Consider the following 15,703-nt stretch of genomic DNA (forward strand, 5'->3'; position numbering starts at 1 on the left):
TCCCCCCTCAAAAGTGCAATAAAGAATTAGTGTCAATGATGAATAATGGAAGAATAAATGATGTTAATAGGCCAGAGTACTGGGACAGTGGATTAATTTCTTTTAATTCCCATCCCTTGTCTTTTTTTGTTAAAACACTGCTTGTATAATATAATACTGAGTGAAATATTAAAAATGCCTTAGTTTGGGTGTAATAGAACATACAAATTCAGAATGCTATTGGGGTAAGTTAAAAGATTTTTTTTGATAACTGAGTTTTGGAGTTAAGACATATAAATTCCATAACAGATTAGATCCTAGACATTCCAGTAAACAGTTACTTACTGTAGGATATAAAGTCCTGCCTACTTCATTGGGCTCCTGTGAAAAATCAGTAACAAAAGGTTTTTAAAAATATTTTACAATTGGCCAAATGCTGGCAGAAAGTGAAATGTAATGTCTTGAACATGCCAATAGCTCTCTAAAATATTGGGGGGTTTAGGGAAAGGCACCCCTGCTCCCGTTCTTAAGCTACCAGATCCAATGGGTTCCTCAAAACAAGTAACAGCCACTAAACTGTCGTGTTCTCTGTATCCCCAGGCAACAAGTCTTTGCCACTTACTAGGTGCCAAGCACTGTGCTGGGCATGAGCAATACAGCAAAACGGGCAAAAAATCTGGCTGTGCTCGTATGGTGCTTACAGCCCAGTGCAGCACCAGCAGAAGGTGGAGAATAATTAAATGCTGAATGTAGGTACACGTGGATGAACAAATATGAAGGTGGTTGAAGAAATGTGCAATGTTTAGCTAGAAGAGCTGCCTCAGTAGGCACATGGTGACTGGCCCTGAGGACCAGAAGCTGCTCAGCTGTGTGTAACCTATGCTGTTCCTCCTCACTGGAGAAGTGTGAGCAGAGACTGCACAGTCAGATGCTGAAGGGAACAACAGGACACACAAGCACAGTGGGGAGCTGTCCATCTATGCCAAATAGAGAAGAAAAATCATGGGGAGGAGGATCCAGGGAGGCACAAACTGCCACAAGACAGGAGTGCCACATGCACGTGGGGACAAATATGGCAACAAGGTATTGAGGTGAACATGAAGGGAAAAGATGCTCGTTTCTCAGTCCACAGGCCCGGCGCATGTGCTGTGTTCCTCCCAATGCCTCCCACATGCAGCATGCTTACCAAGACAGAAGCCTCCCAGGGAGTCCTCCGGCATCCATTCTTCCCCCTTTCCCAGCTGGGAAAACATATCTGGCTTGGGTCCTAAGAGTCCTGTTTTTGAGGGGAAAAAAAAAATGGGCCATATCTGTTCATACCAGAGATAAAATCATTGCAAGGATGAGGTATGGTCCATAGAACTTCCTGGAAAAGGTGACCTGATAGGGGCCCAGGGTACACAACAGTTCCCAGAAGGAGGAAAAGATGGTTTGGGCCTGACACAGAGAATCTGTTCCCGTCTTCCTCTCTGCTGGAAGGGAGGGAGGGTTCGACCTCTAGTCACCTTTGAGACATCTGCACTTAGACTCCAAAGAGCCCTGTGCCCAGGACACAAAGGATAGGCACTGAGATAACATCCTCAGAACAGCTCACTCCCAACCCAAACTTCTGTATGGAACCAGTTTACGGGTCCCAAAGAAATCTCCAAATATGAAGATGAGACTTCAGAGGCTCCCACTTACCCAGGGACACCAGGTTGCTGTAGTTCTCCAGCATTACATCCCTGTACAGGGCTCTTTGAGCAGGGCTCAGCTGCGCCCATTCATCCTGGGTGAAAAGCACGGCCACATCCTTGAAGGTCACTGATTCCTGTAAGGGCAAACCCATCCCCGTTGACTGGTGGCTACTCCCTCACATGACTCTCTGGGAAATGCTGTGACCGTCTGCAGGGCTGTTAGCACAGAAGGGGGATGGTGTTCTGTGACAAGGGAAGCACTTCCTCAGGGTCTCCTAGGGGTCAAGCTTTTATCAGACTTCGTTCCCCTGAAGAAAAATACCTTGTGGAGAGGACAGGCCTCCTCAGCACTGGGACTTCACACTGGCTGTTCACCTTGCCCAAAACATTTTCTCCCATCTCCATCAATCTGCACAGCCCTGCCTGTACCTCCACCCCTATGACCAATCCTACCCAGGTCTTGTCTTCAGCATTACCTCTTCAGCACCCCTCCTCAACTGCTCCCATATCACCTGTGCAGGGCCATCCAAGCACTGTCCCACTTGCTGAGTTTTGGTTTACTTTTGGTTTCCCCCACTAGACTGTTAACTCCAAGAAGCTATGGACCATTTCCACATCTCCCTTGTCTTCCCATCATGTCTTCTAGAGCATGGCCCATGTACCCAGCACCTGTTACAAATGTGTTACTCAGCAACTCCTGCTTTTCTTCAGCTGAACCCAACACACATACACGGTTCCCATGGAAACAGTCCTTCTGGACAATGTGACCTTGTTCCCTCTGATCACAGCTAGTACCTTCTGTGCAAACACTTGGCTGAGAGGCCAAGAGAGCTGCTGTGAACTGAGAAGGAAGAGTTAAGTAGAAGCCCAGAGAAGAAAGGCAAGGGTCCAAGAGAAAGGACTTTTAGATTATTCTAGACCCCACTTGCCTAGCTGAAGTACAGGTGCATTTTGGCCTTTGGATTTTGGGCAATATCCCAGTATCCTTCCAATAAAGACCTGCTTTTGCTTAAGGTAGTCTGAGTTAGGTTTCTGTTACCTGCACCCAGAGCCTTGCACAAAGTAGGCTGAACCAAGGAACATTTGTTGGACTGAACCCATGAACCAATCTGTCAGGGAACATTGTTCACCCTTCTTTCATGGGCATAGATCTAATACCTGGCACATTTTACATCCCTAATACAGGTCTGCTGAATGGCAACCAAAATTATGGCAGTCTGTAAACACAAGATAATTGTGTGACACCAACAATGAATTTGAGGAAAAGGCTAGGGAAGAGAAATATCACAGTGGACTGGCACCGTGAAGACAGGTTTCAAAACAAAAGTGGTGCCTGAGATGGGTTCTAAAGGACAAGCTAGAAACCAAGGAGAAGGGTGAGCAACCAGTGAGCTGGGACTGGGTTGACATGGCACTTTCAATCGGCTGCTCAGCCCTTCCAGTGATTTCTGCCACAGATTCCTGCCCTGGACAGGTTTAAGTGTGAATGAATTAGAACAAATTTACCAAATTCATCAGAATTTGTACACTCAAATGAACGCTGTCTCCTTCAAAGTGGAGTCCATACCCTTATTCTAATGAAGTTAGCACTGCTCAAAGCTTTTCAGTAATTTATTGAAATTGAAAACATACCACTTGAATGACTTCATTTGTACCCAATATTCCTCTGAAGTAAAAAGCCAAATATAATTTTTTTTTAAAGCCCAGTAAATCCCACCTTTCTAAGAAAGCATTCCAATTTCTCTCTTCTATCACTCCTATGTTAGGTACTGCCTTTACCACTTTAGACTCTTATTTTACTTGCTAGTGGAAAGAGTGCAGGTTTCCACTTTGGACCAACCTGGGTTTCACTTCCAGTTGTGTCACTTAGGTGAGCTTTAGCAAGTTCCTGAGCTCTGACACCCACCAGGATGTGCCCAAGATGGCGGGGGGGGGGGGGGCAGGAGCGGGTCAGGCTCCTGAGTGAGACTGGACTGGGAGAAAAGCTCCTGGTCAGGGTAAAGAAACAGGCCCACCCTCCTCAACTACTACATTCAAATCTCCTACGGCAATTTAGAGGGGGAAGCCCACAGCAATCCCTCACTCACCTGGACCACGGTTGGCAGGCACCTGACTGCCATTCCTTCTTCTCTGATGAGCCTCAGGCTGGTAACACCTTCTACTGTTTATGAGAAGAGGACTGGGTCAAAAGATACTACACAGCAGTCCAGAGTGGGGCTTTGAGCATTCACACCCTGGGAATCCTCCAATACTCCAGGTAGTGAATTCTTAGTCCCTATTTGCTCCCAATCCTCTCTCCTCCTGGAGGGTCTTTCTGATGGCCTCCCCTGTAAAGGGAATAGCTCACCTTGCAGCTACTCCCAGCACCCCCCACCAATTTTCCCCCTAGCAATCTGAGTCAGATCCTCCATATCTTCCCTTCTGTATTTAAATACTTTGACTTTTCTTGAAGAAAGCATCCTCCAGCCCGTTTTCACACTTTCTACACACTCTCCAGCCTTTTGCCCTTAAATTATGCTGAGAGATCTCAAGAAAAGTGTGTCTCCTGCCTGGACGGCTGCCTAATCCTTGGGCGGGGAGTGAAAGAAGTAGAGAAGGAGGGTCATCTTCTTTCTCCTAGAAAAGAAGCTAAGAAGGCTGGATTTTCATTGTCGAGACGTCTCTCAAGGCCATGCCGTTCTCTGGCCTCAAGCCTCTCCTTCTCTGGCGCCCAGTTTGGGAGACCTGGAGTCAAAGGTGGGAGAGAAGCTGTGTATTTGTGCGGGGTGGGGGTGGGAGTGGGCGTTGAGCGCCACGAATGTTAATCGTACAACCCACCCTCCCGCCCTCTGACAGGTCCCCTGGGAAGCTGCTGCAGGGGCTGCGCAGCTGCTGACCCGGCCTCAGCGAGTTCCGGATACGGTGATCCGGACCACACCGGGAGCATCTACCACAGAGCGTAAATGGGCTTCCCGGAGTCGTTTCCAAAACACACGCCAGAGGCCCTGACCGCATCCTTTTCCACATGCACCCGCAAATTCGGACCCTAAACCCGAGAGCTCACACCTGGCCTTTTTGTCTTTGGAATCAAACCTTAGCCATACGTCCCGGGAAGTTTGGGGCATCAGATTACCGTCCTTCAGAACGGACCACGACCCAGACCTACTCGGTTTTCATCCGCCCTTCCCACCGGGCTCCACCACCCCAAGGCTGCTCCCGCTCTCCCGATGCGGCTTCGGCCACCGTGTCTAGTCACCACTGGGTTGCCCTTCGAGGAGCCTCTGCCCGCGGGGAGAGACCGCCACCGCCACATCGCAGGCAGAACACAATGAAGTGGAGTCTGCAGTCCGAATCCGAACTGCGCTTGCGCGTTGCCGGGAGACCCGCCGAGCCGGATTCCCTCAAGTCAGAGAGCTGCAGCGCTTCTGCTTCGCAGACTCCACTTCCCAGAGGGCGAATCGGCGGCAAGCGCCCGCACCAGCGCCGGGCGGAGAAACTGATACTGCGCGCCTGAGCAGATTAGGGCCCCGCCGCTCAGCACCCCCACCCCCCACCCCACCCAGGCCAAGGGGGTTTCCTTGCAGAAACTACATTTCCCAGGGACCTCGGCGGAGGCGTCACGGTTCCCTAGGCAGGTAACCACCCGCGCGCTAACCCGCACATGAGGATTTGGTTCCGTTTGGGTCAGACTAGGGAAGGCAGAGACCAACGAAAAGTTAACAAAGGGATGAGGAAGGTCAGTCCGAGGAAGTGGCACCTGATCCGGTGAGTAGAGCTGATCCAGGACGGCCCCCAAGGACTCAGAAGGAGGCGACAAGTCGAAAAGCAGCGTTCCTGAGGGAGGACCGCGCGGAGATGACTTGAGAAGGCAGCGGGACTGTGCCTCGGCCACGGGGATGCAAAAAAAGCTAACAGTGTGGCCTGGCGTTCGTGCTGGGGCGTGGTTCGGGCGATGAGTGGGACCCGGGGACCGGGAGGACGGAGGTGCGGGCAGAAGGCCTGCGGCCCAGTGAGGAGGCTGCTGCGGCAGTTCAGGACCCAGCGGATAGTGGCTGGGACTAGAGTGGTGGCCACGGGACCAAGGGCACGGCGCGAGAAACGTCGACAGGTAGAATAAACTTGGTTCTCCACGACTTATCAGGAGGAAGGAGCTGGATGCCAAGGAGTCTGTCTTGTACAACTGGGTGGTATTTAGCGAGGTGGTATTTATTTTTGTGGACAGTATTTTGCGGAGGCGGGCAAGGATGAGGTAAAATATAGAAAGATCCGACTGGAGATACTTAGTTGCCTTTGAATTTTCACGGAGCTCGGGAAGGAAAGATGAGAGAGTTTTAACTTTGTCGGTGGCGGAAAAAAAGCCAAGAATGGACCTCTCAGTGAGCAGTGTCAGTGACTTTACTTACGTAACACTATGGCATTCTGTTTTGGCTTTTACTGAAGATTTCATTCCATAGACACTTTTGGAGCATTTATGTGTCAGGCATTGTTCTAGGGGCTGGAGAAATAGTGAAACCCTGAACTTATGCAGGTGGAATTCTACTAGAGGGGGTACTCAATAAACAGAAAATATTGATGAGGTAGTGATGACACATTGAGGCTGTGTTACGGTTTAGAGTGTGACGGGGGTGGGGAGGTGGGAATTATTTTCAGCAGCGTTTTGAGAAGTTCTCTTTGAGGAGGTAACATTTGAGCAGAGATTTGAATGTAGTGAGGAAGGAAACCATGTGCATATCTGGGAAGAGAACAGAAATGCTGACCAGAGATAGAAGTGTGCTTGGTGAGCCTGTGGTTTAGCAAGGCCAGTGTGACAGGAGAGGGCATAGTGAACAAGGGAGAGTGGGAGAGGAGGTTGGAAGGGTAATTAGAGGGCTTGAAGGACATCGTAAAAAGTTTGCATGTATTCTCTGTGTGACAGAAAACCACTGAAGGGGTTTGAGCAAAAGAGTGGCTTGGCTGAACACATTTTGACAGAATCACTGGTCCGCTGTGGGGCGAACAGGCTGTGGTGCGGCTAGAGGGAATACAGGGAAACCAGTTAGGAGGCTGTTACACCAGTGGGGGTGGGGTGGGGGGAAGAGAGAGCCTCCTACAATTATATCACCTTCCTACAAGGCATTTGCTTTGAGAGCCTAAGATAATTAAGGGTTGTGGATGCCATGCTAAGGAGTTTGGATATTGTTCTGTTTTCAGATATATAAGGATAATAATAATAAAATATTTATTGAGCACTAAACATGTGTTGGGCACTTTCATAAGCACTTTACATTAGTATTGAATGTAATCCAAAGCTATGAGGTTTGCACTGTTAACAAATAAGAAAACTGAGACAGCGATATATTAAGTGCCTTGCCCAAGGTCTCATGTCTAGTAAGTGGGACCAGGAGTCCTGCTCCTGCTGATAGAGGAAAGGTGCAGAAGTTTCCTCCTGACTTGTTGCCCAGAATGGCTGAGCACTGACATACAAGGGCCCGAAGCTTCCAAAACTCCTGAAAAAGTAGTGAAACCTTCTACTGACCCATTTATCGGACCCATTTCTCCTGCTGCTCCCTCTAAGTGTTAATATTTTACCAGTTTGGGGTTATTGCATCCATCTTAGGCTTCAATACATTTTATTCTTCCTATCTCCCTTGTCTTCTGCCTTCTTTTGAGCCTTTAATTTTGCTACTGTCTTTATAATCTTCCATCTGTTTTCTACCCATGTCTCTGCCTCCTTCTTCCCCTCCATTTCTGTCTCGAGATCAGGTGGGGAACAAGAATATACATGAAGAGAAAGGAAGAAGCTGGATGCAAGGGAGAGACATTATTTAAAATCTTAAGTTTCTGAGGTTACAATTAATTCAGTGTTTCATTCCTCCTTAGTCCTTGCCTTTTCTAATCCCATAGAGGTCCTGTAGCCCAAAGAAACCAAACTGCTCAAATTCCAAACACTCAGAGTCCATGGGGAACCTCCTCCACTGCCACCTACAGATATCTTCTGTACCCATCGTTTCTTGATTCCCACCTCTCCCAGTGGAAAGTTTCCTTCCTCCTGTTGAAAAAAGATCCCTGCAGCCTCCACCTGTGCCCCAAATCTTATTTTCCCACTTTGAGCTGCACATCCCCTCCTTTCTGCACCTTCAGACTCTCCCATGCAGTGATAAACATGCTCAGTTCTTCTACCTTAAATCATACAAATGCTCTTGGCAGATTATTCGTTGGCTAAATCAACACCTTTCTCAATCCCCCCTTTTCCTTGCCTACCTCCTCTATAGAGGCTGGAAGAGCTAAGTACTTATTTTTTTCAGCCTCCTTTGCTCCTAGCCTCCATGCAACACAGCTGTGGTCAGTGAGGTTTAGGCAGAAGTCTGCTGAGGGGCTTCTGGGAAAACCTTTTCTGATAAAAGGCACAGATGTTGCTGGTGCTACACACCCCCTTTCTTCCTGCTCTGAATGCAGATATTTTACCTGAAGCTATAGGAGCCATCATGTGACATGATGAAAAAGTCATGAAACTCAAGGCATTGAATTATTTTGTCTGAACCAATGCCAACCACCTCCAGATTTGTTATGGGAGAAAAACAAATCCCTATTTGCTTGTAAGCCATTGTTATCTGGGCTTTCTATTATTTGTAGCCAAAAGCTCTTCTGATATATACACTCTCTCTCAACCACAATCTCTCTCTAGTTATCTTCCTAAATCTCTCCTTTCTCAAACTACTAAGTCCTTTCAACCTTTAAGTCACTCTTCAACCCACTAAAATTTACAGAGGTTATCAATAACCAAAACCAAAGGCCATTTTCTATTTTTATCTTACTTTAATCCTCTATGGCATTTGAAAATATGAAATATTCCTATCCCTATGCTAAAATTCTTTTTTCTATGCCACCATCTTCTCCTGATTTTTTTCATTTTTCTTTTGCCTGTTGTTTCCCCTCAGCTTCTACTGATGACGCCTTCCACTTACTGCATTCAAAGACAGTACTCCCAGAAAACCCTTTATCACTGCCCCTTCTACTTATTCTACTGCCTATCAGGAATCTTCACTTGGATACCCACAGACTCATAAAATACCCCCAGACCAAACTCATCATTGCCCCACAAAGTCAGTCAACGTTTTGTGTTAATTATGGCACCCATCCACCCAAATAAATTCAAGTGCTCACATTTAACTGATTACATTACCTAGATTCTACCTTATTATTGCTTGAATTCTTCCCTTCCTCTCCCATCCCACTGCCAGTTTCTCGGTTCAGCCCTTGGAAAACAAAACAATCTTATGCAGTTTGATTTCCTAATCATATTTATCACCTATTTAGCACTTAATAAATGTGTATAAAATAAATTGCCTTAACTATTCTCATAACTATAGATCTATAAAATCTTTCTCTATGATTGTTTTGAATATGTTGTGAGTAGCAAAGATTTTGTTAATATGTCAAATTTTCATGTCTGTTAGTGTTCAGCCTCTTCTGCTTTCCACTTTGATAGTTAGAGTACAACACAAAGATGTATTTGAATCCTGTGTACTCAAAGACTATATTTGTTATATTGTTTTCTAAGTAATTAGCTTATTTAACAATAGTTTAATGACTGTTAATTGAGAACTTAAAACAGCATGCTATTGCATTAAGATTTGCACAATTATTCTACCATCTGGTAGCAAGCAGCCAATATTTCAGAGGAGAAAATAACAGGGAGAGGGGGAAGGACATGGAGGGATAATAGAAGTTGGTAGAGGTAGAGAATTTTGACTCAAAACATTCAGGAAAACCAGATTATGGAATAGGAGCATCTAGATAACATATATAACATGGTGAAAAATCAAGCATATTTATGTTTGTAGCATTTTAGATCTTATAGGGACCTTGGAGCCTTCTAAATCTAAAATCCCTCATTTACCAAATAAGGACACTGGGACCTGGTGAAAGTAGGTGACTTGTCCAAGTTAGTGGCAGATCAGGACTACATACCAGGTCTTTGGGCTATCCAGTTAAGCACTCTCACATTTCCTCTCCAGTGTGAAGTCTCTGATGTCCAAAGGAGAATCTGCAGTATAATACAATAGAACTTATCTTCAGCATGAATCCTCATTGCTTAGAACATTAGCTACTTAAACCTTCTGGTATAAAGTTTTACTTTCTGAATCAAGATTTCTCCACTTCTATATGGTTTCTCTGCAGTGCTATGTATTTTCTGATATGGTATATTATACTTCAACTAAAAGATTACTACAATCGTTACATTTATTAGGTTTCTACATCACATGACTGATCTGATTATCACTGAAGAGTTCATCACGGTGAAGGATCCCATGGAAGCTTCCCTCACGTATGAGTTCTCTGATGCCGTGTAAGATTTGTACTCCGACTGAAGGCTTTTCCACATTCATTACACTGATAGGGTTTCTCTCCTGTATGAGTTCTCTGATGCACTATAAGGGATGAATTCTTAATGAAGGCTTTTCCACACTGATTGCATTCATAGGGCTTCTCACCAGTATGAATTCTTTGATGCTCAATAAGGTATGCGCTCTGGCTGAAGGCCTTTCCACATTCACTGCATTCATAAGGCTTCTCTCCAGTATGAGTAACCTGATGTACAGTAAGGGATGATCGCCCAGTGAAATGTTTCCCACATATCATACACTCATAAGGTTTCTCTCCAGTATGAATTCTCCGATGCTGAGTAAGAGATGAATTTTTACTGAAAGCTTTCCCACACTGATTACATTCAAAAGGTTTTACTCCAGAATGAAGTCTCTGATGCTCTATAAGGTATGTACTTTGGCTAAAGGATTTCCCACACTTGTTACATTTGTAGGGTTTTTCTCCAGTATGATTTCGCTGATGCAGGGTAAGAGCTGAGCTCTTACTAAAGGCTTTTCCACATTCACTACACTCATAGGGTTTTTCTCCAGTATGGCTTCTCTGATGTACAGTAAGATGCATACTTTGACTGAAGGCTTTTCCACATTCATTACATTCATAGGGTTTTTCTCCTGTATGAGTTCTTTGATGCACTGTGAGATTCATACTTTGGGTAAAAGCTTTACCACATTCATTACATTTGTACGGTTTCTCTCCAGTATGAATCCTTTCATGCTGAATAAGGGATGAATTCTTGCGGAAAGCTTTTCCACACTCTTTACATTGATATGGTTTCTCTCCAGTATGAGTTCTTTGATGAACAGTAAGATTCATGCTCTGACTGAAGGTTTTCCCACATTCGTTACATTTGTAAGGTTTCTCTCCAGTATGAATTCTTTGATGTACGGTAAGCGAGGAGCGTTCAATGAAGTGCTTCCCACATACATTACAGTTATAGGGTTTCTCCCCTGTATGAGTCCTCTGGTGCTTAAGGAGGGATGAACTCTGGCTGAAGGTTTTCCCACACTCATTACATCCATAGATTTTCTTTCCTGCAAACATTCTTTGAGTTTTAATTAATTCAGCATTTTGTTTAGTGTCTTTTCCATGTGAATTCCAACTGTGAGGACTTTTCCCCACAGGAATAGTTTGTTGTGTATCAATGATTGAACCCTGACTGAAACATCTTTCAAATTCATTACCTCCACATGTCCTTCTCACAGTGAGGGTTTCCTTATGGGTAATGTGCACTTGGCCCAGATGTCTATCCTGGTTTTTCTGTTGCCCCTCTAACCAATTATCAGGTTCCCAGGTTTCCCCTAAAGAAGAATGCCAGAGACCTTCTCTTTCCATTATTACCCCATAAGATAAATCTTCAGTAATTAGGGCTTTGTAGTTGACTCTTTGGTTTCAAGTCTTATCTCCCAGTCTGAAAAAAATAAAAATTCAAATATACATTGGTTTCTGTGCTGAAAACTGTATAAGGCAGGAAGAAGAGAATGAAACTGAGAATAACTATAGGGCACATCTGAGAGCTTTCAAAGATGTCCCTATAATTAGGAAGAGAATTGGAAGGGAGGGAAAAACAGTGAGCCGTCCATAAATAACAGGGAAACTAGAAGCAGGGTAAGCAGAGGAAAGAGTGAGCCTATGCAGGAGGGATAGATACTGAAATCACTGACCACTGGACAAGACTAAATAATGAAGATCGAACTAAGGGAAGATATACAGATGAGCTGGGATTGGGAGAGGCAGATCACAAAGCCCTGGAACATTTATCTGGTACTCCTACCAGCAGTTTCTTCCCTCCCGAAGGCTGCCTATAATTCTGATACTAAATCTTCATAAAATATCACAGTGTGACACAGTGAAAAGATTGTTTACCCTAGAGTCAGACAAACGTGGGTTTAAACACTGGCTGTTAATCACTTATCATCTTAAGTAGTTGTTTCTCTGAGTCTGAGTTTTCAGAGATATAAAATGAGGATAAAATAATCTGATAAGGATTAAGTAAATTAATGTATATAAACTATGCTTAGGGAACATACTTGTCTGGAACACAAAATACCAGAACATACTTGAAACTTAAACTCTCAAGGGAGGATGGCAAAATCTAAAAGCTCCTCTGCTCCACAAGGAGCATGTGATTTTCTCACTCTCTTTAGGTAAGAGAGTCCTAAAGGGCCCTACACTTTCCTAAATATCCATTCCTTACAGATAAGAACTAGTGGCAGAGGCAGGTAGGGGAGAATCTGTTGAACTGCTTGAGATGGGGCTGGAGGAAAGGCCTTGTAGCCACCCAGACTTTATTTTCTCAGATCCCATTTTTTATCCCAGACAAAACATCCTGGAGGCAGAGAGGCAGAGGACAGGGACTACAATCCAAGAATCACCTTGTTGGCTTGATCAAAATTATCAACACTGAACCAACAGACCAAAGGTCTGTGGGCAGGAGGTTTACTATGAAGCAAAAGGTACACATGAACTGGACTTCCTCCTTCCAATCTGACCTGGTTACATAAAACAGAAAAAGTGGAAAGCCAAGCAGGCTCCACCTGTAAAACACACACACCACCAAGTAACCTCAGAGAGGACCTATCCAGTCAAGCATGAAATACCAACAGGCAACACATGAACTGGAGGCTGCCTCCTGCCCCACTTCACTCTATCATATCCAGCTATCCAACTGAAGTTCTTTGAGATCATTCCAAGTGCTACCCAGTAAACAACATAAAGGACATGGGACATCTATTCACATTGTTAGACAAATACAGTGTCCAGACAGACAAAACTATTCAAAGATGAATGACACACAGAAAATATCAAATTTGGAAACTAGGTAGAGGTTCAAGAAAATTTTAAAATAATAAAAGCAGGAGAACAAGGGGTTGGGGGAAAGCATTAAAACCAAATGGGAGAATAAACATTGGAAGAATAAATGCTTCCAGTCATCAAAAGATGTGAAAAAAAAAAAGATGTAAAAAAAAAAAAAGTTACATACTGGGAGAAGGGATTTGCGACACATGACCCAAAAAGAGCTCTAGAACTTAGACTTGGAAAACAATATCTGTTTAACACTAAGCCCACTAGAAAAATGGACAGAAGACTTGAATAGACACTTTAGAAAAGGAAACCTGGGGACTTCCCTGGTGGCACAGTGGTTAAGAATCCGCCTGCCAACACAGGGCACATGGGTTTGAGCCCTGGTCTGGGAAGATCCCACATGCTGTGGAGCAACTAAGCCCGTGCACCACAACTACTGAGCCTGCACTCTAGAGCCTGTGAGCCACAACTACTGAGCCCACATGCCACAACTATTGAAGCCTGTGTGCCTAGAGCCCGTGCTCTGAAACGAGAACCACAATGAGAAGCCCACGCACCACAACAAAGAGGAGCCCCTGCTCGCCGCAACTCGAGAAAGCCCATGCACAGCAACGAAGACCTAATGCAGCCAAAAATAAAAATAAATAAATAAATTTATTTTAAAAAAAGAAAAAGAAAAGGAAACCTGAATAGTGAGTAAACATAAGCAAAGATGCCAATCCAACAGTAACCAGGAGAAGGGTGAGTAAAGCCTCAGTGAGATACTATTACCACATCCATCTGAGAAACAAAATTCAAAAATTCAAACAGCCTCAGAATTTAGAAAGATGTGCAGTATAGGGAACTTCACATACTGCTGGTAGGAGTGTAATTTTGTTCAAGTATTTGAAAAACAGTTTAGCACTACCTAGAATGCAGAACAGGCACACAGACTATAAGATTTAGCAAATCCACTAGTAGGTACATACACTTAGGTAAATCTATATTGTAAAGGTTCACCATGATTCATAATTTTTAAAGTAGCATTGTGTACAATAGCAAAAAACTGGAAACAACCCAAATGTCTACCAACAAGAGAAAGGATAACTAAATTGTCAAATACTTATACAAGAGAAATGAAAACAGTGAATGTTACGGATTTCATGTCTGCTTCTCCCCAAAATTCATATGTTGAAGCCTAATCCCCAGTGAGACAATATTAAGAAGTGGGAGTCTTTGGGTCATGAGGGTAAAGCCCTGATAAGATTAGTGCCCTGATAAGAAGTGGCACACATGAGGGAACTTGCTCTATCCTGTGAACCAGGAGGAGGGCCCTCACCAAAAACCCATCCATGCTAGCACCCTGATCTCAGACTTCCAGCGTCTGGAACTATGAGAAATAAATGTCTGATAAATTCAGTCACCTGGTCTATGGTATTATGTTATAGCAGCCTGAACTGCTTAAGACAGTAAACATTAATAAACTAAAGCCACACATATCAATATAAATGAATAATTTAAGCAAAGTCACAGAAAAATAAATACAGTAAGAGTCCATTTAGATAAAGTTTAAAAACAGACTATAACTAAATATATTGTTCATCTGTGGATAGCAATACTATAAAGAAAAGCAAGGGAAGGGAGTTATCACAGAAGTGAGAACAGTGGTTATGTCTTGGGTAGAGGAAGAGGATGGGAATGAGGAGGTGCATATAAAGCTACTAGGGTACTAGCAGTGTTCCGTTTCTGAATCTGAATCTGGGTTCTGGTGCCTGGGTGTTTTCTTTTGTTATTATTCATTCATTTTTATCATCATGAACTATAAAAAAAGCAGTACAATTAAGACAACTTTGGAGCCGGACCACCTGGCTCCATCACTGTTAGCTGTGCGACCTTGGGCAGATTACTTAACCTGTCCTGTGCTCCAGTTTCCTCATCTGTTAAATGGTACCTATCTAGTGTTGATATGTGAACAATAATTAGTTGATATTTATAAAGGGCTTAGAAGACTAGTCAGGTTTTTGCTAAGTAGTACCCATATTTTACACATTCTTCTGTATATATGACATTTCAAAAAACAAATGAGAAGAACAACAAAATATTTTCTATTTTGGAAAATACTGATCATTTTAAGTTGAAACATATACTGCAGAAAACTTAATAGTAAGGGTTCAGTATATCTTCATGGAATTTAGAGACCTAACTTAAAAAATTACCTCTGAAGATTTGTTGCTTAAGAAAAAGAAAAAAAATAGACTGCCCTACAAATTTTTTTAAAACTGGCCTAAGTGATCTCTCCAAGAACATGGGATCGCGAAGGACAGTGGAGTCATGTCTACAAACGATTGAGGAAAAACTGATGTGACTCAAGAATTCCACATAGCCAGTACTCTACACGTGCATAGGAAAAAAACAATACATGTTCTTAAATATGAAAGATTCAGAAATTGCAATACTCCTAAAGCATTCCTGAAATGTTACTTAAATGTTTAAATGTTTGAACAAAGGATTTATCCAGGAATTCCAGAATGCTCACTATTAGGAATCTAGTAATATATTAGTAGGTCATGGGAAAAAGGGCATATGATCAACCTGATGGATGCTTCAAAGTATTTGATAATATCCAACATCCAATCCTGATTCAAAAACAAAAATATTAGCATTGTACCAAGCATAAAAAGAAAACACTAGAAGAATTCACACTAAAAAACAGAATCAAGGGCTTCCCTGGTGGCGCAGTGGGTGAGAGTCCACCTGCCGATGCAGGGGACGCGGGTTCATGCCCCGGTCCGGGAAGATCCCACATGCCGCGGAGCGGCTGGGCCCGTGAGCCATGGCCACTGAGCCTGCGCGTCCGGAGCCTGTGCTCTGCAACGGGAGAGGCCACAACAGTGAGAGGCCCGCGTACTGCAAAAAAATAA

At 43.9% G+C, this 15,703-nt stretch overlaps 1 protein-coding gene across 1 annotated transcript in view; it reads right to left on the reverse strand.

The window, feature by feature from the left end:
* Positions 1–15,703, reverse strand: part of ZFP2 (ZFP2 zinc finger protein) — a 65,942-nt gene that overhangs the window by 18,479 nt on the left and 31,760 nt on the right. The window contains 1 exon segment of the mRNA XM_027096461.1: positions 9,913–11,409. Within this exon segment, the coding sequence (XP_026952262.1) occupies positions 9,913–11,333 (1,421 nt within the window). The 5' untranslated portion in view covers positions 11,334–11,409.

Source organism: Aethalodelphis obliquidens, unplaced genomic scaffold (genome assembly GCF_003676395.1).
Source record: "Aethalodelphis obliquidens isolate GAN/ISIS:26980383/991018 unplaced genomic scaffold, ASM367639v1 scaffold102, whole genome shotgun sequence".
Classification (NCBI taxonomy): Eukaryota; Metazoa; Chordata; class Mammalia; order Artiodactyla; family Delphinidae; genus Aethalodelphis; species Aethalodelphis obliquidens.